General features: G+C 46.1%; 1 protein-coding gene and 1 long non-coding RNA gene across 4 annotated transcripts in view; one reads left to right on the plus strand and one right to left on the minus strand.

The window, feature by feature from the left end:
* Positions 1-10445, minus strand: part of CACNG4 (calcium voltage-gated channel auxiliary subunit gamma 4) — an 89778-nt gene extending 79333 nt beyond the window's left edge. Inside the window, exon 1 of the mRNA XM_079965644.1 lies at positions 9263-10445. Within this exon, the coding sequence (XP_079821770.1) occupies positions 9263-9488 (226 nt within the window). The 5' untranslated portion in view covers positions 9489-10445. The remainder of the gene's footprint in view (positions 1-9262) is intronic.
* The window catches only part of LOC307210142, a 225798-nt gene that overhangs the window by 145145 nt on the left and 53888 nt on the right, over positions 1-26765 (plus strand). The gene's annotated exons all lie outside the window — the stretch shown is intronic.

A 26765-nucleotide genomic window follows, 5' to 3' on the forward strand; every position in this document is an offset into this window, starting at 1 on the left:
ATATAACTAACAGAATTCTGCAAGATGTGTTGCTGGTGTGTGAAAGCAGGCCAGATCCAAGGATCCCCAGGCGTTCACCTCCAGATGGTTGAGATGCCACATGTCAACCTGGTACCTGGGCATCTTCACTTGGTCACAAGTGGCCAAGGGTGCAAGGGACCCTACTTAGGCCTTTGTAGACTGGGGATACCCAAGTTCAAATCACTACTCAACCATGAAAGTCATTGTGTGACCTTCAGCCAGCCATCCTATCTCAGCTTAAAGTACCATACAGGGTAGCTGTGAGGATGTTATTCAAAACACAGGGGTCAAAACATAGGTACTGCTTTGAGCTCCTTAGAGGAAAGGCGGGGTATATAAGAAACAAATAAACAACAGGTTTGCATGTTGTTTAGGAACCCATTTCCTGATGGTGACAGTCTCGACAGCAGTGCTGCAGTGGGGAACTTGATGTTGCTGGAATACAAGTTCCATCATCATAATTTTATTCATTTCAAGACTGCAAACTCATGTAAAAAACATATATCTGCAGTGTACAAAATCCCAACACAAACAAACAAACAAACAAACAAACAAACAAACAAACAAACATTTTCATAAGAAAGCCTGCCAAAATAGCCAATAGTCTGAAGTTGGCACCTAAAACTCATTGCAGCTTGATTTCACTAGGCAGGGAGTTTCATAACTCTGGTGCCATGCAAACTAAAAGCACAATTTCTTCTTGAGGAAAGTGGCGCTGGCAGGCACAGGCAGACTTATCTCAGTCGCAAAGATCAGGCAGAGGTATAAGAAATGAAGCGACATTTTAATTACAAAGGCCCCAGACTGTTTAGGACTTTACAGAGCAGTCCAAATATCCTTAGTGTCAAGCTGAGGGTTGGTAGTGGTAGACAGAGCAAGGGAGACCTCTTGCCCATATCTGCCATCTAAGCTGGCCTCAGCTTCACTCAGCTCACCAAAGGAGTGGAAGCACTGGCTGGTGGTAGGGTACCCAGCAGAGGCCAGGGGGAGTCCCTTAAATGGGGCATCCTAAAGGTGGAGAGGGGCTGGACTTTAAAGATAGCTTGGTAGCCTAGTCACCCAGTGGGCGGATGAGGTTTGAGAAGGAAATTCAGAACTCCAAGCTTTTTCTTAGCACTTTTTTAGACCTTGCCTATGAGGTAGATTGTTTGGTCAAGAGATGTCAGGATCCCTAAATCTGCTTGACCTAAACTCCAAGATGGAACGCCTTGAAAACATCTCTGAAGAGGATGGTAGCCAGTGCCCAGTAGCTACCAGGCCACAGAAGGCCAAATCCAACATCATCCAGAGCAGGCACCCCGAAACTTGGCCCTCCAGCTGTTTTGGGACTACAACTCCCATCATCCCTAGCTAACAGGACCAGTGGTCAGGGATGATGGGAATTGCAGTCCCAAAACAGCTGGAGGGCCAAGTTTCGGGGTGCCTGATCCAGAGGACCAAAAGTTCCTCACCCCTTGTTAAGGTTACATGAATGTATACTGTCAACACCTACTTATTTTAGGGTTATTTTAGCTCTGGCTTAAAAATAATTTTTTTCCAGGCTAGGAGCACAGTTTATACATGAGCTGCTTTTCAACTGTAGATGCTTCTTAGGTGGTTTGACATAAAATGTAAAAGGGGGGGGAGTAGGAACAAAATTTCAATAGGAAAATTTAATTTCCCCTCTCCTGTCCACTCTTGATAGGCCTGGCTAATATTAGGGAGGAATCACAACTGCAGGTTTGTTTTGTGAAGATTTTGCAGCGTGACTAGATGCGAGAATTTAAGAACACAAGAAGAGCCTGCTGGATCAGGCCAATGCTGGATCAGGTCTAATCCTGCATCCTGCTGTCACAGTGGCCAAGCAGCTGCATGTGGGAAAACCCACTATCAGGACCGTTGCGCAAGAGCACTCCCTGCTCCTGTTTTTTCCAGCAATTGGTATTCAGAAGCATTAGGCAGTACACAGCCATCATGGCTAAAATGTGGTTCTTAAATGTAAACATCACATTCTTAAATACACTTCTGTTAGAGGAGCCATGCTGATTTAGCTGTGTCAAGTTTGCTAGAAAACCTGGGAAGCAGCCTGAAGCCCAGAACAATCTGCCCCAAGGACTGCACAGGTCCCAAACACCCGTATTTAGTCCCAAACTAGCTGGTAATTAATGCTGTAAGTTAGCATTAAGTCTACTCAGTCAGGGTTCAGATTGGCTGGGAAGGAGACAATGAAGAAAGCATGTTAGATCTCAATATGTTTGGAGATACCATGGACAGCAGCTACTTCCACCTTCTCCTAAAACAGTGTTTCCCAAACTTGAGTCTCCAGCTGTTTTTGGACTACAACACTCATCAACCATAGCTAGCAGGACCAGTGGTCAGGGATGATGGGAGTTGTAGTTCAAAAACAGCTGGAGACCAAAATTTGGGAAACACTTGTCCGGAAATATCCTTCAAGAGGACACTGCGCCTTTGAGACAGCAGAATGCATCTTTGGCTGAGGAAAAAGGATGGACCTGTATTTCACTACATTCATAGTAATACTAATTTGAATGAAACATCTGAACACATGTTTTCTTTGGTTTGCTGGTCAGATTTTTGGTAGCCTGTTGGACTGACGGAAGTATCTCATCTGGCAGGTTGGATCCTTGGCCCTTAGAGCAAATTTCTTACTACTCAAGTTGACTCATAAAGTAGATATGTTTAGTGGAATAGACGGCAGTGGCAAGTGCATTTTTCTTAGTTATTAAGAGAAACACCACTGCCAAATTATAAGTAAAAATCATTTATCAGCAGCCCTCTAAGTTTCTTATTTCCATCTTTGGGAACTCAGTACTAGACAGGCTAGGGAACAGGCTACTAATATCCAGGTGTAGCTATAGCTGAGGCTTTGTAGCACTAACTAGAGCAAATCAACCCCAACAGAAAGGAAATCTGATTATTTAAATTTTAACATCTAAGGAAAACCAACCAGGTTGGGCATTTGAAAACAGAGACCATTCTATAATGCTGTTATATCATCTTTTTTACTAAAACATTTGGGAATCCTTTGGTTATTTTTTTTTTTTATGCAACAGTTTTCGAACCAATATTTTATAAATGAGGATAAGAAGCACTTAAACAGAAAATGTCAGTTGGCCTGAAATGAACTTGCATTTCCTGCTGTTATCCAGGTCAATATCAGTTTATCATGCAGTCTGAGAAATGTTCAGCCGTTAAGCAGTATTTTTATCTTTTAGATGGATCTGCAGGTGAAAATAAGTGCATGGCAGAATCCTAAGTATACATACTTAGAAGCAAAGTCCCATCGAAATCAATGAGTCTTGGTTCTGAGAAACATGGCTAGGACCAGGCTGCAAAACTAACAACCCCATACACAGAAATATAATGGATTTGCAGGAAGTCATTACCAAATCCATAAATCAGGTTACAATCCTTTACTGAGATACCCATGAGTATGCCCCAGTTAACTCAATGGGACTTACTTCTGAGAAGGCACACACAGAATTGCAGCGTTAAAAATAATAATCTAGTGTTTGCCAAATCTGAATTGCAAATAAGACATTTCTGAAATTGAATGAAGTCTAACTTGTTTAGATGTTTGTGGAGACTGAATTTCTACTGAATTTCTATTTACCCATTACTGGGGAAAAATATTGTGACCAAAAAACAAAACACCACACACCATATGACCTTAAAAGAGTCAGGCGCCATTTGGTGATTAGATTACTGTATATATATGAGTTTCTAACACAGAGCCTGTCTGATGCTGTTTCACTAGAACCTGTACCCTGACTCTGTACAATCTGTTGGCTGCTATTGAGTGACTGCAGCTGAAGCTTAGAACTGGTTTCGTGTCCTGGCTGTTTCCAACCTGGCAAGACCCAGGACAAAGCTGACTCCCATTGGATAACTTCTCATTTTACCATAAAGGCATGAATTCACAGAAACGACGCCACATTTTCCATTTCACTCAACAGTCAAAATTCTGGTTCTTTGAGATTTGATCATATCCGGTCAAAATCTCTCTTCCTCCCTCTCCAGACTGGAATTTCAAGTTATCTTCCAGCTGTGTGATTTCACTGAAATTTGGGACTGGCGGGGGGGGTTAAGAAATGGCACCTGCCAACTGTGAAAACAATGAGCCAAACTCAAATTCCCTTGAATCTGGATATCTCAGATAACGACTGGCCCTAGCACCAGCATTCCACATCACCAGGGGCTCTCCACTTCCATTGCCTGCCCTCTCCCAGAACTTATCCCAGCAATGGTGATGTGGCCTCAGAGAGGGTAGTGGAGGGTTTCTGTAGAAGCAGAGGGTCTCTTCAAGACTTGGGTGCTCCTTAGGAGCATCAATTGCAACTGTGGGAGCTGGGAAATAGAGTCTGGTAGTTGTTTTTTCCTTTGACATCTGATGGGAGGGTGTTCCACAGGGCAGGTGCCACTACCGAGAAGGCCCTCCATCTGCTTCCCTGTAATTTTGCTTCTCGCAGTGTGGGAACCACCAGAAGGCCCTTGGTGCTGGACCACAGTGTCCAGGCAGAATGATGGGGGTGGAGATGCTCCTTCAGGTATACTGGACACAAGAAACTCCCAGACTCCAGAGTCACGACTGATGCACTGCAAGTGTGCACAGGCAGCGGTGGAGCATATGCCCACGCTGCCCAGGGCAGGGGCACTCCCAAGGGGGCGGGGCATGGAGGGTGCCCTCCCAGGCGCAGGTTAGCCGCTCGGGTGCACGGAGTGGCATGCGCACCCTGCAGCCAAGCGTGGAGCAAGCCACCCATAGGGGCGGAGCGAGCCGCCGATGGTGGACATTTGGCGTGCCACCTGTGTGCGACTCTAAAGCCTCTCCCAGCTGTCAAAATGAAGGGGGAAGGGGAAATGCTATCAGCAAAGCGGCACAGCTCCCCCTTTCCCCCGATGGCTTAGGGTAGGCGTGGGAGTTGCGGGTGGGTGTCGCGCCAAATGTCACCCCCCCCCCTCAGCGAAGACACCCGGGGCAGTCCACTCCCACTGCACCCCCTTCCTCCACCCATGTGCTCAGGTCTTATAAATTATCTCTCCACTGCTTAATCACCCCACACCACCTTCCCTCATTGTTGACAGGGTACGACTGGGGAGAGGAGGGTACTAACAGGCAGAGTTGGGGGAAAATTCCTTTGGGATAGGTCTTCCTGAGTTTTCACCAAAAGTACAGTGGTACCTCGGGTTACATACACTTCAGGTTACATACGCTTCAGGTTACAGACTCCGCTAACCCAGAAATAGTACCTCAGGTTAAGAACTTTGCTTCAGGATGAGAACAGAAATCGTGCTCCGGCGGCGCAGTGGCAGCAGGAGGCCCCATCAGCTAAAGTGGTGCTTCAGGTTAAAAACAGTTTCAGGTTAAGAACGGACCTCCGGAACGAAATAAGTATGTAACCAGAGGTACCACTGTACAAGGGAAAACCGGGCTACTTAAGAAGGTAAACAAGCAGAAATGCACCCAGCTCTACTTTAAATCAAAACTTGTATATATATAGAATGCAGCATTCTTGAATAAATCACAAGCTTTCGGTTTTATGCAGCCTGAATAATCATTTTTCCTGTAGACTAAGGCTACTACCCTATTGCATGCTTCCTTGGGTATAAAGTTCAGCTGAAGTAAATGTCGCTTCTGAATAAATAAGCTCAGGAATCAATGATGCCTCTAAATCACTGCAGAAAAACACACAGCATGAATAGCGCTTTAGAAGCCCAGCTTAGCCTCCTCCCGAAAGGAACGAAGGTCTCTGAACTATTCCTAGCTTTGTTTGTGCTACTGTGTTACCCGTCTGTCATTTAGAATAAGCTGGGGAACCTGGCTTGCAAAGTTTGTGTGTGCTAAGTTGCAACGACTGAATTAGGTGCACTGAAGCTGATATGGCAAGTGCGTTCACATGGAAAGGAAAGCTGCCCCCCCCCCAGCGCACTCCACTCCATGAGCTAAAGCCAAGTGAAAAGTCAACAGCTTTCCCTTCTAAGCTTCTCTCTTATCTGCCATCCCTCTCTTAACAGGGGAGAAATATTAAGGGCTGCTGGGGTGTGGTGTCTCCTTAAGAAGGAACCCTTGCATGCAGTATTGATGGATATATGTTGTCTTTCCAGGCTAGGAGATACAGCTTCTGTGAGGCTTGCATGGTTTGTCAATGCTGTATTTCCTCAACGTGCCATGTGCTTCCTTGTGAGAAGCATCTTCTGACCATCCAGGGCTTATCTCCGTGCAAGCAAACTTGGAGAGCCTCATTGCAAGGAATGGGCACGGGGAGTGTTTGAGATTCCAGGCTTCTCCACTCTGTATTATAAGTCAATGGTGGTGGCATTTAGGAGTAGTAGGCACTGCTGGGTGGCTGCTGAAGGCTCCAGGTTCTCAAGGGAGCCCAACTTGTGTTGGCCCCTGGACCAGCTGTCCCTGGGAAATATGGGGCCCAAAGGCTGGTGGTGGGGAAGCATCTCTGTGCCAACTGCAGCAGCAACACTCACCCTCCTCTCCATTTCCTTCTCCTCCTGCTCAGGATTCAGGTGGCAGGTTTCTGCTGTTCACGTGCTCATCATAGGAGCTAACTCCTAGGGGCCAAGGTCCCATCAATACCTCTGATATACAGTGGTACCTCAGGTTAAGAACTTAATTCGTTCTGGAGGTCCGTTCTTAACCTGAAACTGTTCTTAGCCTGAGGTACCACTTTAGTTAATGGGGCCTCCCGCTGCCGCTGCACAATTTCTGTTCTCATCCTGAAGCAAAGTTCTTAACCCGAGATACTATTTCTGGGTTAGCAGAGTCTGTAACCTGAAGCGTCTGTAACCTGAGGTACAAATGTAATATTTGATAAATGTTGTGCATGCACTACATTATGTGATTGATTATGCAGGGTGGGGCTTACCTGGGCCGTCCAATATTTCATTCAAGTTGGCACCCCAGTGCCCATAAAAGAGGGATGGATGGATGGAAGAGCTACGGTTAGCTTCTTCCTCTGGGAAGTACAATGGTATGGATTGGATCTGCCTCACCGCCCAGAGGGAGATAAGAGAGCACTGGTGTTGAACACATGATCAAGAGGGGCAAGGGCTTTTTCTGCTGCTTGCCCACTTCTGGGCAGCCTAGCAGGGAGGCCAGGAGTCCATAGGGCTGTCCAGAAAGCACACAAAGCCAAAGAAAAATGTGGCTGCTCTGTCAGTGCCTCCTCCTTGCTCACCCTGCCCTCTCTCTCCGTGTTGAAACACAGACAACTGGACCTCCTGGGCACAGCACCCCACCACACCGCTATGCCTAGAGGCAGATTCCACGGGCATAAAAGGGAGAGGAGCGGTTCATACCCCACCCTCTTGCCAGCTGACCTGCACTTTCTTGCTCTCTCCGGTTGGTGAGGGCTGATCCAGCGAACCCAACTCTCCCAACTGTGGCACCCAGAGCGTAAAGGCAGGGGAGTATGCGATGGTGTAGCCAGGACTTCCACTCACTCCTTCATTGGCTGTGGGCAGCCATCTTGCTCACTCACTTGCACCCTCCCTCTGGGCAAGAGGAAGTAGGGACTGGGTCCACCAACACCAAGCTGCACTCACCCCCCCCCCATGTTGCTGGGGGAGAGAGAGGGAATAGGGTGAAAAAGGAGAACCAGACCAGCCGTAGCTTCTGCTCCCCTCACACACTATGGGTGGTGCCACAGGACCTATTCTTCCCCTCTGTGCCACCCAAAGAGAGAAAGAGAGAGAGAGGGCGAGGATATGAGCCAGCTGCAAAGGACAGCTCGCTTCCTCCTCCTCTCCCTTTGCCTTCACCCTGTACCTGGGAGAGGCAGAAGTCAGTCCAATCCTCACTGCTGCCCTGCCCAGAGGGGGTGCTCCTCAGGCAAGTGAGAGGAGCAGCTGACGGCAGCCTCCTCTTATTCACTCACCCCCCTCCTTTTCTGGGCAGCACAGTGTGGCAGACTGACTCACAGGCTGGCCCATCCCAACCAACATGCCACTCAGAGGGAGAAGCTGAAGGTGGCAGCTCTGTGAGTGATCGTCTCCATCTGCCCATTGGCTTATTATCTGATCTCTCTTTCTGGGCTTTATAATGGTGGGTGTTTTTGCACCATGTGTGTGTGGCAGTGGGGTGGAGGTGGGAAGGTTTGAAACAGCAAGTTCCACTTTCTCTCTCTCTCTCTGGGCAGTGCCATGGCCCAATCCTCTCCTGTCCATCATGCAACCCAGAGAGAGAGAATGGGCACCTCTCTGCCACCTGCACTTGGCAGGAAGGTGGGGGAATTCGTACTGATTGGAAGGTAGCAGGGAAGACAGGGGACCCCCGAAAGGCATATTGATAATGAGACCCCCCATAACCTGGAACTAGCCCGGCATTAAGTTAAAATGATTGTTTTGTATTTATTTACTCTCATTTTTAAAACATCGACCTGTTAAAGAAAGCGGGCATCTTAAGAAAGCCCCGTTGTAAGTCCCAGATATGTACTCTAGAAGGGCGGGAGGAACCGCTCTCCCTCCGTATCGTTCACAGGCACGCATGTACAAATAAAGTGACAATTCTGCTTTCACCACCCCAGAAAATAGTGCTACCGGAATACTTTCCTCCTCCCCGCCCCCGCCACACACACACAGGCACTTTCCCCTCGAAAAACCCCGATTTCCTCCTGCTGCCTTTCTTTCCCTCCCCGTGTGAGCTGAAGTGCCCCAGGAAAGGGTAAGGACTCGGCAGCGCTGGGTTGGAGAGAAGCAGACACCCAGGGCTAAGCATCACCTCCCTATGTCCGGTTCCCATAGCAATCAGAGAGACACCGGTTGCCAAGGCAACAACGTCCTCCCTCCCAGACAGTATCAGATCAGAGGTACCAACTCGGCTGCGGCCGGCTGCATCTGGAGGGGAGGGTGTGTGGCGGAGAGGAGGGTGTGTACTAGGGCGCGCGGCGTCGGGGCGGGGGGGGGAGAAGGGAAGATAGAAAGAGAAGGATGTGGCTGGGGAACTGCCGGCACCAAACCCTCGCCTGGCAAACGGCGAACGCTCCCAGGAACCGTCCGCACAGCCTCCTGTTTCGAGTGAAAGCGTTCCATTGTTTCTCGCCCGCCACTCCAAGCCGCGGAAGTTGGACACTTTCCCCGAATCTTTTCTTTGTTTCGCGACGCCTGCTCTTTCCCAGCGACGCGCGCTCGCGCGCTCGCGCACGCACACACACAGGCAGCCGAGAGCCCTCTCCACCCTTCGTCCACCACGCCCCACACAGCTCCAGCCTTCCCAACCCCGGCTTGCTACCTTCAATACAGCAGATCCTCCAGAGCCCGGAGTGGGTGAGGTCCCCCTTGAGTTTCTTGGGTTGGCTTGGCGACGTCTCGTCCGTGGTGATGTTGGTCCCGTTGCAGATGTTGGCGCTCGAGTAGAGCCAGTAGTCGGTGCCGATGGCGATGGTCATGAGGCTGAAGGCGGCGAAGGCACCCACCGTGGTCAGCAGCAACTGGACCCCACGGTCGCACCACACCATGGTGCTTCATACTCCCCCCGACGGGCTCAGGGGGCAGCGGCAAGAGACAGACGCAGCCGAGCACTGCCTTCCCCCCACCGCGCCCGAGCGGCGGCTTCCCCTCCTTCTTCCCCCTCCTCCGGCTCCCCCTCGCCTCCCTCCTTCCATCGACGCAGATCGCAGCTAGGAAGCCAAGACATGGGCGGAGGGGAGGGGGCGAGGAGACAGGGGAAAGGCGCGCCCAGGGGCCCGAAAGGAAAAAGAGGAAAGAAGAAAAAGAAAAGGAAGAAAGTGCTCCTGCGAAATGTCTCCGCCTCCGGGGGCGCGAGGAACAGCGGCTGCTCCGCCAAGCCCCCTCGGGCGGCGCGGGGTCGGGGCGCTCCCTCGCCTGGCCGCGGGCGCTCTCTCCAGCGTGCTGCGCGCACGGCGCCACCCGCCACAAATCGCCTCTTCCCGCCGCCTCAACTCCGCCAAGGAGGAGGTGGGACGTCTCCGAGGGCTCTCGAGAGGCGTCCCCTTCCCGGCTCAGGCTCCGCCTCCCCCCCCGCCCCACAGGCGCTGGGCAAAAAGCCCCCCACGCGCGACTGAAGGGGTGAGAAGCGAGCGCGAGTTTGGCTACGCGCGCGGCAACACCTCTCCAAAGCGCAGCCCTCGAGGCGCTCGCCTCTAAGGGTGAGTCGACGGAAGGAAATCTTTCTAGGCGGAGGAGACGTAAAGGGCAAGTAAGATGAAGGATTCCCCCCCCCCCGCGAAAGGGAGGGAGTTTTTCAGGAAACAGGTGGCAGCCTAGTTTCGGCGAGTTCGAGGAAACTGTTTCAGGACAGCGCCGTTGTGACTCCGAAATTTGGAAAGAGTACTCTCCTTCAGCCGCGGGACTTGACGCGCACCTAGACCGTGCCTGGGCACTGCTCATTTTCAACTGAAAGACAATTGCGCTAAAAGTTTGAGAGGAAGCAGGTGTGCTTGGCTGCTGGCACTTAGTGGCCAATTTGGTACCCGGTTTTCATTTTCAAAACAGTGCACTGTATACATATAACACCCACTGTGTATAAATAATAATAATAATAATAATAATAATAATAATAATAATAATAATAATAATTTCATTATTTATACCCCGCCTAGCTTGCTGAGTTGCCCCTGGCACTCTGAGCAGCTTCCAACACATATAAAGACATAATAAAATATGACACATTAAAAGGCTTCCCTATGCAGAGCTGCCCTCAGATGTCTTCTAAAAGTTGTATACTGTGGTACCTTGGGTTAAGTACTTAATTCGTTCTGGAGGTCCGTTCTTAACCTGAAACTGTTCTTAACCCGAAGCACCACTTTAGCTAATGCGGCCTCCTGCTGCCGCTGTGTCACCGGAGCACGATTTCTGTTCTCATCCTGAAGCAAAGATCTTAACCTGAGGTACTATTTCTGGGTTAGCGGAGTCTGTAACCTGAAGAGTATGTAACCTGAAGAGTATGTAACCCGAGGTACCATTGTAGTTCTTTATCTCCTTGACATCTGATGGGAGGACGTTCCACAGGGAGGGCACCATTGCTGAGAAGGCCCTGTGCTTGGTTCCCTGTAACTTCACTTCAAGAAGTGGAGGACTGGCAGAAGACCCTTGGAGGAGACCTCAGTGTCTGGGCTGAATAATGGGGGTAGAGATGCTCCAATGCCATTTAGGGCTTTAAAAGTCAACGCCAACACTTTGAATTGTGCTCAGGAACGTACCAGGAGCCAGTGCAGATACTGGTGTCATGCACGACTTCTTCCAAAGACTTTTTGCGGGTTGTAGTTTGTTAAGGGTGCTGGGAATAATACCTCCGGGAGCAGCGAACAACAGTTCCCAGGATTCTTTGCAGGGCGAGTGCTGTGCTTTAGATGCATGGTGTGTATACAGCAAGAGGCGAGTTGGGTGTCAGCAAGAGAAATTCTTTTACTAAATGCAACACAAGGAAACAAGGAATGGTGCTAGTCTGAAATCAGGACATTGAGAAGCAACATCCCCCATAGCTCACATAGAGAAAGAAACTACAGTGGTACCTTGGTTCTCCTCCAAACTTAGTCCGTTCCGGAAGTCCGTTCCAAAATCAAGGTGCGCTTTCCCATAGAAAGTAATGCAAAGACTTCCGGGTTGGCGCCATCGCCGAATGGCGGACTCCCTCCGAGCTCCGGAGGGAGCCCTCTTGGCAGGGGCTGGGTTCTACCGCGCCGGCGACGCGGGGACCCTCAAAAACCATGGGCGCTGAAACCCATGGGCATGGTGACTCGGCGGGCACCGTTTGCGCCCCCCCGACCCGCGAAGGAGCCTTTTTAAAGGCTGCGGAGCGGGTGACAGGGGGGTGGTGGTGGTGGTGCTGTGAGTCCTCCGCTTCCCCTGCCGAGCGAAGCCGCATGCCATTCGACGGAGAGCGCTGACTTCTTCCATTGAAAATTTGGTCTTTAAAAGAATAACCCGTGAGTAATTGGAACTTGGATTAAAAAAGGGGAAAAATTCTATTTAAATTCGGAGCGAGCGGGGGAGGTGCAAAAAGGAAGTCAGCCTCCCCCCTGTTGTAGAGGAGCTAAAGCAAAGGATTTGACAACTAAGATCAAGTGTAACCTTTTTTTGATAAAGTTATTAACTTCGCGATGGAAAATTATAAGACTGGGCTGGAGGAGAAAAGTGGAATGTGAATTAAAATGCAACCCCCCCCCCCGGAAACCCCGGGAGCGATCTGAAAGAGCGCCGGGAGAGGAGAAATAGAGGTTTTGACAGCTGTCAAAGGAGCTGTCAAAGCGGAAGAACAAAAAGAGAACTTTGTTACGAGGACTTTGCTGGTCACATTTGTTACAAATTGGATATAAATTGTTTAAAACAAGGAATAATAAGTTACTTTGACTGTTGGGTGTGATCGGGAAGGAAACTGAGTTACTATAATCCCTCTAGAGGAGCTGTGGGACACTACAAGTATTGTTGGCATCAAATTTGAATAGGACTTTTTATTGCCTGGGAAACTGCAGAAATGGAACACTATTTTGTCTACAGAGGTCTACACACTAAAGGAGACAATAGATTTATCTATTGAAGAATGGAAGGGACTTGACGTAATGTTTTGTTCCTGAATAATAAAGCCTCTGCAGAGGAATTAGAAGCTTTTTGGAATTAGAACATTTGTGCAGGAGAGCAGGGGGAAAAAAAAAAAGAGGAGGAGAGAGAACAACAAGAACAATAAGAATAACAAGAACTGGACAAAGTTGGAAGATAGACTCCTTCCAAGATTGGACATGTGAAACCAAAGATGACCAAAAGATGGCAAAGACTAATAAAAAGACGGCAAAGCGGACTGGTGAAGGACTGTGGTTTAGATGTGGGAGCTCCAGGATGACAGTAGACATTGATGGACATTGGGAACGCAACCGGGAAAGGGGGGAGGGAAATTTGGAATCCAAAGGGTGTTAAATTACATTTTATTCTTTTTTTTATCTTTCTGTTTATCTTAATCTGTATTGCATATTAAAGACGGGAACTCGTGGAAGGGAACAGGTCGATTTTAGGGGATGGGAAAATATTTTTTTTAAATTGGGCCAATGATAATAATTTTAAAATTTGGGGTAAGAATTTGTTGAATCTATTTGAAAGAATTGGAATACAAGAGGGGGAGGGGAGGGGAAGTCCTGGAAAGATGCCAATGAAAATAAGGTTTTAAATTTGGATGTTTTTCTTTTTCTGTTATATTTGAAAATCTTTAATAAATATTATTTAAAAAAAAGAAAGTAATGCAAAGCAGATTAATCCATTCCAGACTTTTAAAAACCCCTAAGACAGCCATTTAACATGAATTTTACTATCTAACGAGACCATTGATCCATAAAATGAAAGCAATAAGCAATGTACTATACTATAAAATAAACAAGACAGTATTGTAGATGATAAAAATTAAAAAATGAATAAATTCTTACCTGCACTGACGATAGTCATTGTTTGGATGAGGGGCTTTTATCCATTTCTGCAGTCACAATCAATCAATCAATCAATCAATAGCTGAACTAGTTTCCACACAGTCACAAAAACAAATTAATCGAAAGAGCCTCAAAAACAAAAAACACAAAATAAATAGCAAAAACAAAAGTGCCAAACTTAATCCGTTCCAGAAATCTGTTTGACTTCTGAAATGTTCGAAAACTAAGGCACAGCTTCTGACTGGTGCAGGCACCCTGGAAACAATAGCCGACAGATGCATCAGATGTTCAGCTTCCAAAAAATGTTCGAAAACCGGAACACTTACTTCTGGGTTTTTGGCATTTGGGAACCGAGGTGTTTGAATACCAAGGCATTTGAGAACCAAGGTACCACTGTAATGTGCTTCACAACTAAGGGCAGCTGCCATACTCCACATTTGAATGAGATGCCCAATGCTGGATGACCTTGCCTTCAGCATAGCACACCCTTTACATGCTTTCTTCTGGAAACTTTGCAAAGGTCTTCCTATGCAAACCTTTGTGGACCGGATGTTTTCCAAGTTGAGGTGAGAGTGCCCTGCATGTGAAGAGACTGGATAGCTTCATTTACATTTGGCAAAGGCCTGTTTTCTAAGGGACAAGTGGTGCCTTACCAAGACAACTGGAGAAGTGGAGCAATTGCAGAAAATGAATGGAAATGATAATGACGCTTCCCCACACCTAACTGTTCTTGAGAGAGGAATATGAAAATCTAGCTGGAAGATGACCTCCAGCTGCTCAGTCCTGGAAGAAAGGGGATGCAAAAGTGGTAGAGTCTAATTTTTTGTAATCTCTTTGGTAAATGAGCAGAGAGGGAGAGGGAGAGGGTGAGAATCCACTGAACTGGTTCGTAAAGTGTGGCATGTGTCAGGAAGCAGTGAAGCTGTAAAAAATTGCAAAAGGGAAAGAAGACGGTGTTGTCTGACCTGTGATGTCTGGAATCCAGTAACAGTATGATTTAGCTGTATTTCATTGGTGTCTTTGACCTCCCATTTGATGATGGTGATTAAATTTATTAACTATCAGATCCCAAAGTTGTTTGCAACAATTTAAAACCAAGTATTAAAAGCAGTTAGATTACAGTCACAGGAATAAAAGGTAAAGGGACCCCTGACCATTAGGTCCAGTCGTGGCCGACTCTGGGGTTGTGGCGCTCATCTCGCTTTATTGGCCAAGGGAGCCGGCGTACAGCTTCCGGGTCATGTGGCCAGCATGACTAAGCCGCTTCTGGTGAACCAGAGCAGCGCATGGAAATGCTGTTTACCTTCCGGCTGGAGCGGTACCTATTTATCTACTTGCACTTTGATGTGCTTTCGAACTGCAGGAGCAGGGATCGAGCAATGGGAGCTCACCCTGTTGCAGGGATTCGAACTGCCAACCTTCTTATCGGCAAGTCCTAGGCTCTGTGGTTTAACCCACAGTGCCACCCATGTCCGCAGTCACAGGAATACGGTGGGCCTATTGAGGTTGGATGGCCATCTGTCATGGATGCTTTAGTTTAGGTTTTTTGCATTGCAGGGGGTTGGACTAGATGACCATTGAGTCCCTTCCAACTCTATGATTCTATGAAAACACACAACTTGCATCTCAATAGCCAGAGTAATGAGGTGCCTCTTCAGCAATCACTGAAAGGTGAATATTGCAGCTGCCGTTCTCTTCCGTATTTCCATGGGTGTTCTCAGGAGAAACCTCGCAGGCTTCAGAGATCACTGAAAGCCAACCACAGGCTCAGTGGTTGGGGTGCCTACCATCTGACAGCATTACACAGGCACCTCCACTCGCTACTGCCTGGCAACTTCACCCCTGACTTCACAGGTTTCCACCCATGAATATCCAGTGGTTCATCCATTCACCCTGGAGGGTGACCTCCCTCACACCCTGAATATGTAATTCCCAGGCACACCACATATGGAGGGATGATCTGTGCCACCCCCTGAATGCACCCAGACACATGAGTCACCTCAAGCACATTTGAAACTCCCCATTCATGCGCAGGCAGACACATTCCACTCATCAGCCACTCTCGTTCGCTTACATACAAGCCCCAGCTTCAACGCACAAATATCCACACAGCTTCTGTCAACAGGCTTCCAAAGGTGAATTTAAACCAGCTTCCGCCCACAGATATCAGCCTTGCAGCATCCAGCAGCATCCAAATGCGAACTCCACTGGCTTCCACCCACCAGTATCTGCCAGTTTCCACCATCAGGCACCAGCCAGCTTCAGACTGCGTAGATCAGCCACCTTCAAGCCACAATCCCACAAAGCAAATGAACTTACCTTCTCATTGTTCCATAGCATCTTGCTGCTATAGATGGTCACCTCACCTTGTCTGATGTGGAAGGAGACCACCCACAGCTTAATGCCATAGCTGTTGCCCACTGTCTTCTCTTTGGGGAAGAGAAAGCCTTCTGCCTTGGCTTACCCCTTGGCCACTCAACTGTCCGCTCAACTGCCACGGGCTTTTGTGACATCACAGGCAGCCCACAGCCAATGGCAGCAGCTGGGGAGACATCATCATCAACTGCCTCAGCCCTCACAATGGTGGGTGCAGCTCAGCAGCGATTTGTCCCTTTGCTGGGCTGTTATTACAAAGATTTAGGGGCCACTCTTCATCTGTACTCATACAAGAGAGAAAGGCACACCATAATCCCAGGGAATAGAGAACCATTTTCACCCTGATGGCTGTTCTCCCCTCTGGGCAAGGTTCCAGAGGCCACTTTCAGGGTGGTGGTGGCAGGCAAAGGCAGAAAGGAATTGAGCATCAAATGTGACTCTTGTGTTTGATACAGGGTGCTCCATTTCAGAGGTTCCTACACTAAACCCCACTGTCTCTTGCCAGTTAAGTGGAAAGCATAGTCACGGTTGAAAGAAACATCATAGCCAGGCCAAAGCTGTGTATTGAGGGGGATGGGCACTGTGTATTGCGGAAAGTCCCAAGGGCCAAACGAGAACCTTACACTTGGGAAGGAAGAATTTGTAAAGGCACTCTTGCCACCAGGTGTTTTGTGATATGGGGGTGGAGGTGGGCTAAGGGGGTCAGGAATCATTCACAGAATTGCCGGAACAATATTGCCTGATGTGCTTAATGTCTAGATGGCCGAGCCCCCATACTGACCTTCAGACTGGCCCCCAGACATCTAGACGGCTAAGCCCCCACAAGGGCCCCAAAGCTGACTCCAGATGTCTAAACAGAGCATCCCCAGACAGACTCGCATATGTCTTGATGGCTGGACTCCCAGATGTCTAGACAAGTGGGCCCCCAGCTGGGGCCCCAGACATCTAGATTGCTGGGCCCCCAGATTTCTAGATGACCAGCTCCCCTGGTGGGCCCCAGACAGGCACCCAGGCATCTAGATGGCTGGACCCCCAGTTGTCTAGATGGCCGGGCCCCCTGATGATCTCTCAGATGTTTAGACAACTGGGCCCCCAGTCATCTTGCTGGCCAGGCCCCTGACACTCTCCCAGATGTCTCGATGGCTGGGCCCCAGATAGGCCCCCAGATGTCTAGATACCTGGGCCCCCAGACATCTAGCTCTTTAGCCAGCTCATCCCAGCTCTCTAGCCGTCTTGCCAGCTCATCTCAGTTTATCCCAGTTCATCCCAGCTCTCTAGTTCTCTGGCTTATCCCAGAGATTTAGCTGATCCCAGTTCACCCCAGCTGCACCAGTTTGTAGTCAATCAGACAACGCTGGGTTTTGGGGTGTCCCTATGGCCCCCAGTTTGTGTGTCAATTACTCAGTTTGGGGGGCTGTGCAGAAAATGGGGCTTGCGGCATAAAACGGCACAAAATCAGCACGCCACTTTTGGAGTCAATCGGACAACGTTGGAACTTCTGGCATTAACTTGTGACTCCTAATTGCTTTGTCAATTATTCAATTTGGGGTGGTGGTAGCCCAAAATGCAGAGTTGCAGCACAAAGCTAGCGCAAAACTTTGGCATCAGTTGGGGGGGGGGAAATCTGGAATTTCGGAGTCACACATTAATGAAGCTGTATATTTTGGGGGGTGAGGTGGGGGAGTGTCAGGAAAAGGTCTGTCATGCGGCAGAGCCCTGTGGAAGAAATTTCCAAGTGTTGTTCATCTTTCTTTTCTGAGGTCTGAGCGCAGTGAAGTCATACATCAATCAGGGCTTTCCTCTGAGTTACAAATAATATGAATGAAAGGTATTGCAGTTTGGCAAACACATTTAGATTGAGTGACTATGGCAACATGCCATATCTGAGTCTGAATCAGAAAGCAGGAGTGTTAGCAGTGGAGCTCCGTTAGAAATTATAATGATACCGTCTCCATAGAGCAGACAGAATCTGTAACAGGTTTTTACAAACACAGATACTCCAGGTTTCAGCTTGATAATAGTCTTTCCTCTTGTTGAAGTGGTTGACCTTTGATTAACATTTATCTCGTTCAATGTGCGGCACTTTTGATTCAAAACATGCCTTTGAATTTGACTTCAGCCTTATTTCTCGACACCATCTCATATGCAGTAACTTGCAGATCACCACAGGGAAATATTCAGAAATAACACAAAGGCGGTGGCCACACATAAGGTTAAACAAAGGTTTAGCACTGCTCGGATAAGCCCCCGTGAGTTTGAGCAAAGCATCAGTGCACCCAGGTTCCCACAAACATTGGTAAAACACCAGACCAAAAAGAATCTTAGTGCATTCATTGGGTGCAATTCAAGGAGATGGTTCAATCAGCACAAGCATTCCTGCTTGCCAGAGACAATGATTTCCTTTCTTCTCCCCTCATGTACTGCTCAACCCTCTGGAGCAGATTAAAAAAATTATTTTAAAATATTTTTAGGCCACCTACTCTTGAGAGTCCCGTGGACTGCAAGAAGATCAAACCTATCCATTCTTAAGGAAATCAGCCATGAGTGCTCACTGGAAGGACAGATCCTGAAGCTGAGGCTCCAATACTTTGGCCACCTCATGAGAAGAGAAGACTTCCTGGAAAAGACCCTGATGTTGGGAAAGATGGAGGACACAAGGAGAAGGGGACGACAGAGGACGAGATGGTTGGACAGTGTTCTTGAAGCTACCAGCATGAGTTTGACCAAACTGCGGGAGGCAGTGGAAGACAGGAGTGCCTGGCGTGCTCTGGTCCATGGGTTCATGAAGAGTCAGACACGACTAAACAACAACAACATATATGAATAAAACTAACTAACAACAACAAATGTATTATTTATATGCCGCCCATCTGACTGGGTTCCTCCAGCCACTCTGAGCAGCTTCCAACAAATAAAAACACAATACGACATCAAAAATTTAAAACTTCCCTGAACTGGGCTGCCTTCAGATGTCTTCTAAATGTCAGATAGTTGTTTATTTCCATGGCAACTGATTGGAGGGTGTTCCACAAGGCTGGCACCACTACTGAGAAGGCCCTTTGCTGGGTTTCCTGTAACCTCACTTCTCTCAGTGAGGGAATCTGCAGAAGGCCCTCAGATCTGGACCTCAGTGTCCGGGTTTATGCAGTAAAAAATAAATTTACAATTCCTAACAATTATAAAAATAGAATACAAGGCAAAAATTTTCAATAAAACCCAAAACTTCACAGAAAAACAGCAGTAGTAATACACCCCTAACCACGAAATAAAACACACTTTTCACATGTCCATCATCCCAAAGGAGCATGACAGCCACGTAAGATATCACTCATTAAGACATTGCCTATTTTGTGATTTTAAATCCCTGCTGGCATTCACTCACCAAAGAGTACCCACAAACCTTACCTTACGATGCCACAAGGATTAAACCTGGGATATTTTGCACACAGAGCATGTGCTCTACCAATGGGCCCATCTCAAGTGTGAAAAATTCTTACCAAACCAGAGTTCTGCACTGATATTCTTAATAACGTCATAGATTAAGACTTGTCGTTTTACAAACAGCTAAAGGTAAAGGGTAAAGGGACCCCTGACCATTAGGTCCAGTCATGGCCGACACTGGGGTTGCGGAGCTCATCTCGCTTTATTGGCCGAGGGAGCTAGTGTACAGCTTCCGGATCATGTGGCCAGCATGACTAAGACGCTTCTGGCGAACCAGAGCAGCGCACGGAAATGCCGTTTACCTTCCTGCCAGAGCGGTTCCTATTTATCTACTTGCACTTTGATGTGCTTTCGAACTGCTAGGTTGGCAGGAGCAGGGACTGAACAACAGGAGCTCACTCCGTCGCAGGGATTCGAACCGCCGACCTTCTGATCGGCAAGTCCTAGGCTCTGTGGTTTAACCCACAGCGCCACCCGCGCCCCTTTACAAACAGCTAGTTCTTTCCAAATCCAGACCCATCAAAGCATCTCAGTATGTTGAAGCAATAAGAAGGTTGATAATACTCTACTGATCAATGTATTTTCTTAGGAAGCTTATACAGTACTTTGTAAGATCATGGATATCTGAAGACCACTGACTTGAGGAATGCTGCTGGCTGTGTTCCTCAAATTTGTTCTGGATTAACCAGTTGCACTGGTTTTATTGCAGGATATACCCACCACCCTCTAATTTAGAGATTTAGATTCATCTCTTTGGCACATACTCTAGGGCTTTGTGTACTCTGTGCTGGGGGGAAAAAGAGTCAGAAATCTGTGCCAGAGTAGCTTAAGCTTGCGGCAATAGAAGTGAAATTTTGTGACCTGTATATAAATTATCCACATTAAGCAAATATGCATGTGTTTGCTAATTCTGCCAGTAAGAGGGATGGGCACAGAGCTTTGCAGGCAATGAGAAGCTCATTCTAATTAACTAGGGTCACTTGCAGATGACTTGTCTACTGAGCATTCGTCCTGATTTGTTTGCACAAAGTTTGCAGGGAAGTTACATGATGGCAGCTGTTTATGGAAAAGTCATTCTGATTTGTATGTAGGGAAGTTGTACAATTTCTGTATTTATAACAAGAAGTATACATCAGTATGTCATTAAAAAATATCAAAGTGGCTTGCAATAATATCTATAATAAAAACACATAAAAAATATGAGACCATCGACTATGGAAAGAAGTTTTCTTAATTGCCTGCCATACTGTATGGCTTACCATGACATGCAAACATGGACATTTTGTCTGGATCATGGGACCACTGGTTAGTTTTTTTTTGGGGGGGGCGCTTCCTGGCAGCCTCCTCTTCATTGACCGCTGTTGTTCACCTGAGTGTTTTCTGTGTGTGAGAAGAGATGAGATGGCTATGGTATTGAAAGGAGAGCAAAAAATACTTTTAAATATTCAGAATAACTGTCTCCTACTCTCAGCCATTTGTCACACATTAATTGGTGGAATTATCTCCCAACAAGATATTACATACAGCTTTTCTTCTCTCAGAGCTTAAAGGGGATATGTCCAGAAAATTTCCTGAAAGATACGTTTGTGCAAGGCATTGCTAGAATAAAGAACGGACTTCTCTTTCCTCCCCTCTCTCCACCTGAATAGAAACCATTGCTTCCTCAAATAAAGCTTTTGATGTAGATATAGTCTGGCCATCATCAAAGGCTAAGGTTGTAATTTCTCACTGCTTTCCCCCACCCCTTCCTACTGTGCCCTTTCCAAGCTTTTAGCTGTATGTCCCTGCTGTGTGCATGTGTGAATTAAACATCTAAGAATGCCCCGAAGCTGTAAGCACATCAGTGTAATTGATTATTGTCATCTCCTATGGGCTTTGATATCTTTCCTATCTAATTTTATGCCACTTATTAGGAAATAAATCATCCTTAAACACTTTATTCTAATTATACTGAGCATAAAGAGATGAAAAATGTGTTTTATGTCTCACATACTACAGTATTAGACTCGACTACTTTTACTTCTGTAATGACATAAATAAGCTATTCCGAAGCAGTTAGCAAATTAACAATTTCAGCACATTTCCAGTAAGGATATGAATGGAAGAGATGAAAGATTATTCTAGTTATTCGTATGCCGCCTAAAAATTGTTCAGAATTGACTACTGCATGTAACGTTCAGCTACCTGACAATCTCAACTTTTGTCGAAAAAGCAAAACCATGCCTCCAGGTTTCTAGTCCTTTGGTCTGCAATGGGTTTCACATAGTATGGGCAACGCCTAATGCAGCCACAGGTGAGTTCACATGTCACAGTTGGTTTGTTTTTTTCTAGGAGGAGGAGCAACTAATCTTGTCTTGCTCCACTGCTGTTTCTGTGCAGTATATGTGGTTTATAAACACATAAGACTTAGTTGTGAGTAGGGATGGGGGAAGAAATTAGATTCAGTTCACATTTAAAGGCGAACTTACAATAAGCAAACTGAATGGCAGCTATCCTTTGAAATTCACCCTTATCCAAACTTTGTAATGCAGTTCTGCAGTCAAGCAATGTGCACCAAAATGAATACATTAGGGTAAAGTGTGCAAATAAATGTGTATATATTTAGGGAAATTGCAATGTAAAAATATGTATATTAGGGGAAATTGCATATCCAGATGTGTATAGTAGGAGAAATGTTCACAATAATACTAACAAGTTTTCATGAGGACCTTTTTTTAAAAAAAAAGTATGCGGCACTCATCTCGCTTTATTGGCCGAGGGAGCCGGCATACAGCTTCCGGGTCATGTGGCTAGCATGACTAAGCCACTTCTGGTGAACCAGAGCAGCACACGGAAACACCGTTTACCTTCCCGCCGGAGCGGTACTTATTTATCTACTTGCACTTTGACGTGCTTTCAAACTGCTGGGTTGGCAGGAGCAGGGACCAAGCAACGGAAGCTCACTCCGTTGCAGGGATTCGAACCGCTGACCTTCTGATCAGCAAGCCCTAGGCTCTGTGGTTTAGACCACAGCGCCACCCGCATCCCTGGTTTGGGATGGGGCCAACTCAATTCAGTGGTTCCAGTGGATGGACAGGGCAGCAAGCACCATCTCCCATGCACATCTGTGCACAGGCCATTTTCCTCCCCTCCCCTCTCATGCACTTTCCCCGTACTTCTGGGCCAATTACACTAAAGGCTATATTTTATAATGATGTCAGATGAACCTTACCAACACAGGGGACAACCAATAGCACTCCTGCAGATGACCTCAGTGATCGAGCTGGATATAAGTGTTTAGCAGTCCCTTTGACACCTTGGACCTAAGCTGAATAGGGCCCATATGTCTAAGAATTCTAGCATCAAACCTGTAACTTCACAACTCATCCCTAAACCCTTTCAAAAAGATGATCTGTTGCACTGACTACCTGCACTGACAGAAGCTGATTTTAGTGACAAGTTTCGTATACAGTGGTACCTCAGGTTACATAAGCTTCAGGTTACATACGCTTCAGGTTACAGCACCCATAAATAGTGCTTCAGGTTAAGAACTTTGCTTCAGGATGAGAACAGAAATCATGCTCCAGCGGTGCGGCGGCAGCAGGAAGCCCCATTAGCTAAAGTGGTGCTTCAGGTTAAGAACAGTTTCAGGTTAAGTATGGACCTCCGGAACGAATTAAGTACTTAACCTGAGGTACCACTGTATTCATGTGGGAAGACCCAACCATTTCATATTTGAATTTTCAGGCTAGATGCACTCGTTGGACCTGTTGGCTTGTTCATTTTTAATTTGTTGGTTTCCCATCTCTCATCGCTTCTATTTGACGGGTTCTTTGAGTGCCTTCCTGAGGGGAGGCGCAAAGGAATAAGTCGCTGAGGCGGAAGTATCTGTCCGAGATCTTCTGCTGCCAAAGCTGCCACAAAGAATTCATTCAGCTTCTTCGCAATCTCCCTTCAGTAATAGTTTCACTCAAGTGTCATCTAGTGGCACAAGAGTCTCCCTAGCTCAGGCTTCCTCAACCTCAACCCTCCAGATGTTTTGAGATTACAATTCCCATCATCCCTGACCACTGGTCATGCTAGCTAGAGATCATGGGAGTTGTTGGCCAAAAACATCTGGAGGGCCGAGGTTGAGGAAGCCTGGCCTAGCTGGTTTTCTGCTTCTGATATAGTTAAATAAGTTTCTGTTGACTGTTTTCATGTTTATTTGCTGTTTGATCCTTGAAGTCTTGTTTGCATTATTATCAACATCTGTTTGGCCAGAATTTGTACTCTCCCATTTATTCCTCATTTGGTGAGCGGATCAGATTTTATTTTATTTTTTAAGAAAGAAGTCTAATTCTCTGAAGCTTCCTTAACTCTGCTCGTTAACCACACCAGCATCCCTTCAGTACTTTTTGTTACATTTCCTAATCTTAGGTATACATTCTATCTTGACATGGTTTTAAATAACTTCCACCCATCTTGAAGAGCTTTGGCCCTCTTAGCTCTCCCGTTCAACTTTCCTTTTAGCAAATCTGCTCATCTTTAAAAAAGATTCCTCATTTGAAAGTAAACGTGACCCTGTTGTACCTTTTGACAACTTAACCATTCACACGTATATGTTGGAATTGACAGCACTGTTGTCAACTATTCCTGGGAGGTTTAACAAGGCTTAGATCACACACCAGAACCGGGGCACAACTCAGTATTCAGCTGAGAATCACCTCTCCACTAGCTGGCTCCAAGGCAAATTGTTTTTTAGGGTACAGTCATTTCTCATCTTAGAAACTGTTTCCATTTCAGAGGGGTAATTACATGTCTTCGTTGCTAATTTACTTTTCTAATTAACTTGCTTTCCTAATTTCCACAGCATTTGTGGAAGTGAACTACAGTATTATCTCTTGCATGTGCCTTTTCCTTCCTTGAAAATAATGCTGAGTGCATCCTCCGAAAATAAGATCAGGGAACTTCAGCCCAGGGACCAAGTTTAATCTTCCAGGCCCCTTTATCTCCCCCCCAGAACTCTCCCCAAGCCAACCGCTGCTCTCTAGGCCACATGCCTCACTGACCCACTTTTTTATATATATAAAAAAAATTTTTATTGTTTTTTAAATAAATACAATAACCATTAAACACTTATCCGGCAGTACAGTGGTACCTTGGGATGCGAATGGGATCTGTTCCAGAGCCCCGTTTGCATCCTGAACAGAACATAAGAGGTGACAGCGCGTCTGCACGTACGTGGGTCGTGTTTCGCCGCTTCCGCGCATGCACGTGACAGCATTTTGACCGTCTGTGCATGCGCGTGCGGTGAAACCCGGAAGTAACACGCTCCGTTATTTCCAGGTCGCTGCGGAGCGTAACCCAAAAATACTTATCCTGAAGCTTATTTATCCCTAGGTATGACTGTACATCTAAGGAGGGTGTGTGTTTTATCCATCATCTTTAGACATACACTTACACATTCAACATTCAAACATATTACTTAATGTAAACTCTGCACTGAGAATACTGAGCTGTTGGTACAAGAAGATACTGATTTTGATCATTAACATACTTAAAGAAAGGGGTCCACGTTTCTTGGAAGGTGTCTCTATTCGTTATGCTTTTAATTGTGTCTGGTGAGATGCTCAGACATTGCTGTATGCCAGGTATTATATCTCCATATGTTCCGGGGTATTTCAGTCTGGTTCTTCCATTGCTGAGCTATTGCTAATGGTGTTGGCCCACCTTTACACCCTGAGTATTTTTGCTCGATTGCATCCTTGAACTCTGATAATGCCTCTTGCTTGTCTAGAGATGGAGCACAGAGGGGTGTGTGTACTGTACAAAGGTAACATTTAACATACATTGCTCTGCTGACATTGACCTCTAACGTTAAATAAGTTGGAGTTCTTGTTATTAAATATACCAAGAAAAAAGCACACCAAGAACTCAGGCCAATGTAAGTTTCAGTAGTGGGAGTTTCACTATTGAAACTCACATTGACCTCTAGCCCGGCCCAACACTGGAATGCTAAGATAATTAAGAAGGTACTTGAAAGTATTAAACAGGCCTAGGATTATAATAAGAATGTTGTATAGTAAGATGGATTTAAGACAATAAGAAAAGAGATGAAGATAGTAAATTGAAGGAAACTGATTGTAATAAGAAAGGTGACTGGGAGAACTGTTACATGGGAATATAATGAAATTCAGTTAGGGGGGATTTGAGGAAGTCACACAACAATGGAATTTAAAATGAATATAAGAAAGAGTATGTGTTTTTCTTCTTTTTTTCTTGTAGTATTGTAATGTGTTTTGTTTTGTATGTTTTATATGTTATATGCGTTATAGATGTGGAAAATCAATAAAAAATTTTTGGGAAAAAACACTGGAATGTGGCTCTCATAAAAGAGAAGGAAATGTGGCTCATGGACTGAAAACAGGTTCCCACCTTTTTTAAAAAAGAAAGAAAAGGAAACAAAAATGGCCAGAAAAAAATATTGTCTCTATTGCTCTTCAGCATAACACTATGCAAGTATAAAATTTTGTTTTAAAGGGAGGCATTTGCATTCCACACAAAACAGGTGAGAACTAGAGGAGTTTTCTCTAACCTGGTACCCTCTAGATGTTGTTGGACTCCCATCAGGCCATATTTTCTGGGGCTGATGAGAGATGGAGTCCAAAAACATTAGGAGGGCACCTGGTTGGGGAAGGCTGTGTTAAACTGGTTTAGCATTACAAGCAGGTGCAAGCCTTCAAGCTCATTTCCTCCACCTCAAGGCTGGGAATTGAAAACTTTTGTTCCTGGTTTGGGGGTAAACCATGGTCTGCCTTTTGTCCAAGCTTGGCAAACTATTGTTTGCTGTAAAGCCAGAAACTGACATTTTTTAACATGAAGGGAGGGGAAGGAAAAGGAGTTTGTGCCTCATGCCTGCAGCAACACTAAACCAATAGCTATTCAAAGGGAAATTGGAAACATTTCTTGGTGAAATTTTATAGTGGCTTTACTTTGTCGTGATTGTTTTAAGATTTTAAGGTTGCAAATGGCGTTCGTACGTTTTTTCAGAGGGATATATAAATTGTTCTATAAAAAGGTACAGAATGGTTCTGAATATTGAAGAAGGTGATGTATCCTGTTCACTCTGAGGTAAAATATCCATCTGTTTACTTGTTTGTCATTGGGAAAAAATGATGGATGAAGTTAATTGGCCTGTCAATTAACATATTATATATGGAACATGTCTTTAAAAACCATTAAACCACATACATTTCACAAGTCAGTGAGTTTAAGATTCTTGGCGTCTTTCCCCCCATTATGCATAATTGCTTTCCCTCCTAACTCTAATGACTGTACTTAAAAGAAGCTCACTCTTTATTTAAGCCTCCATTTGATCTAGCTTACTAATGGCTGAAAAAGTATATTGCAAGGAGGAAGATTTTTAAAAAATGATCAGGTTAAAAGAAACACTAAATGCACTGAATGGAGAAATTGGACTTATGTACTTGCACGGGTGAATAAGCAGCTACAGATATCCCTGCTCCAACAGTCTCATTGCCTCAAATACAATTGGCTTCATCCTGTCAAGGGGGCATAGAAGAA

Source organism: Podarcis cretensis (genome assembly GCF_951804945.1).
Source record: "Podarcis cretensis genome assembly, chromosome: 2".
Taxonomy (NCBI): domain Eukaryota; kingdom Metazoa; phylum Chordata; class Lepidosauria; order Squamata; family Lacertidae; genus Podarcis; species Podarcis cretensis.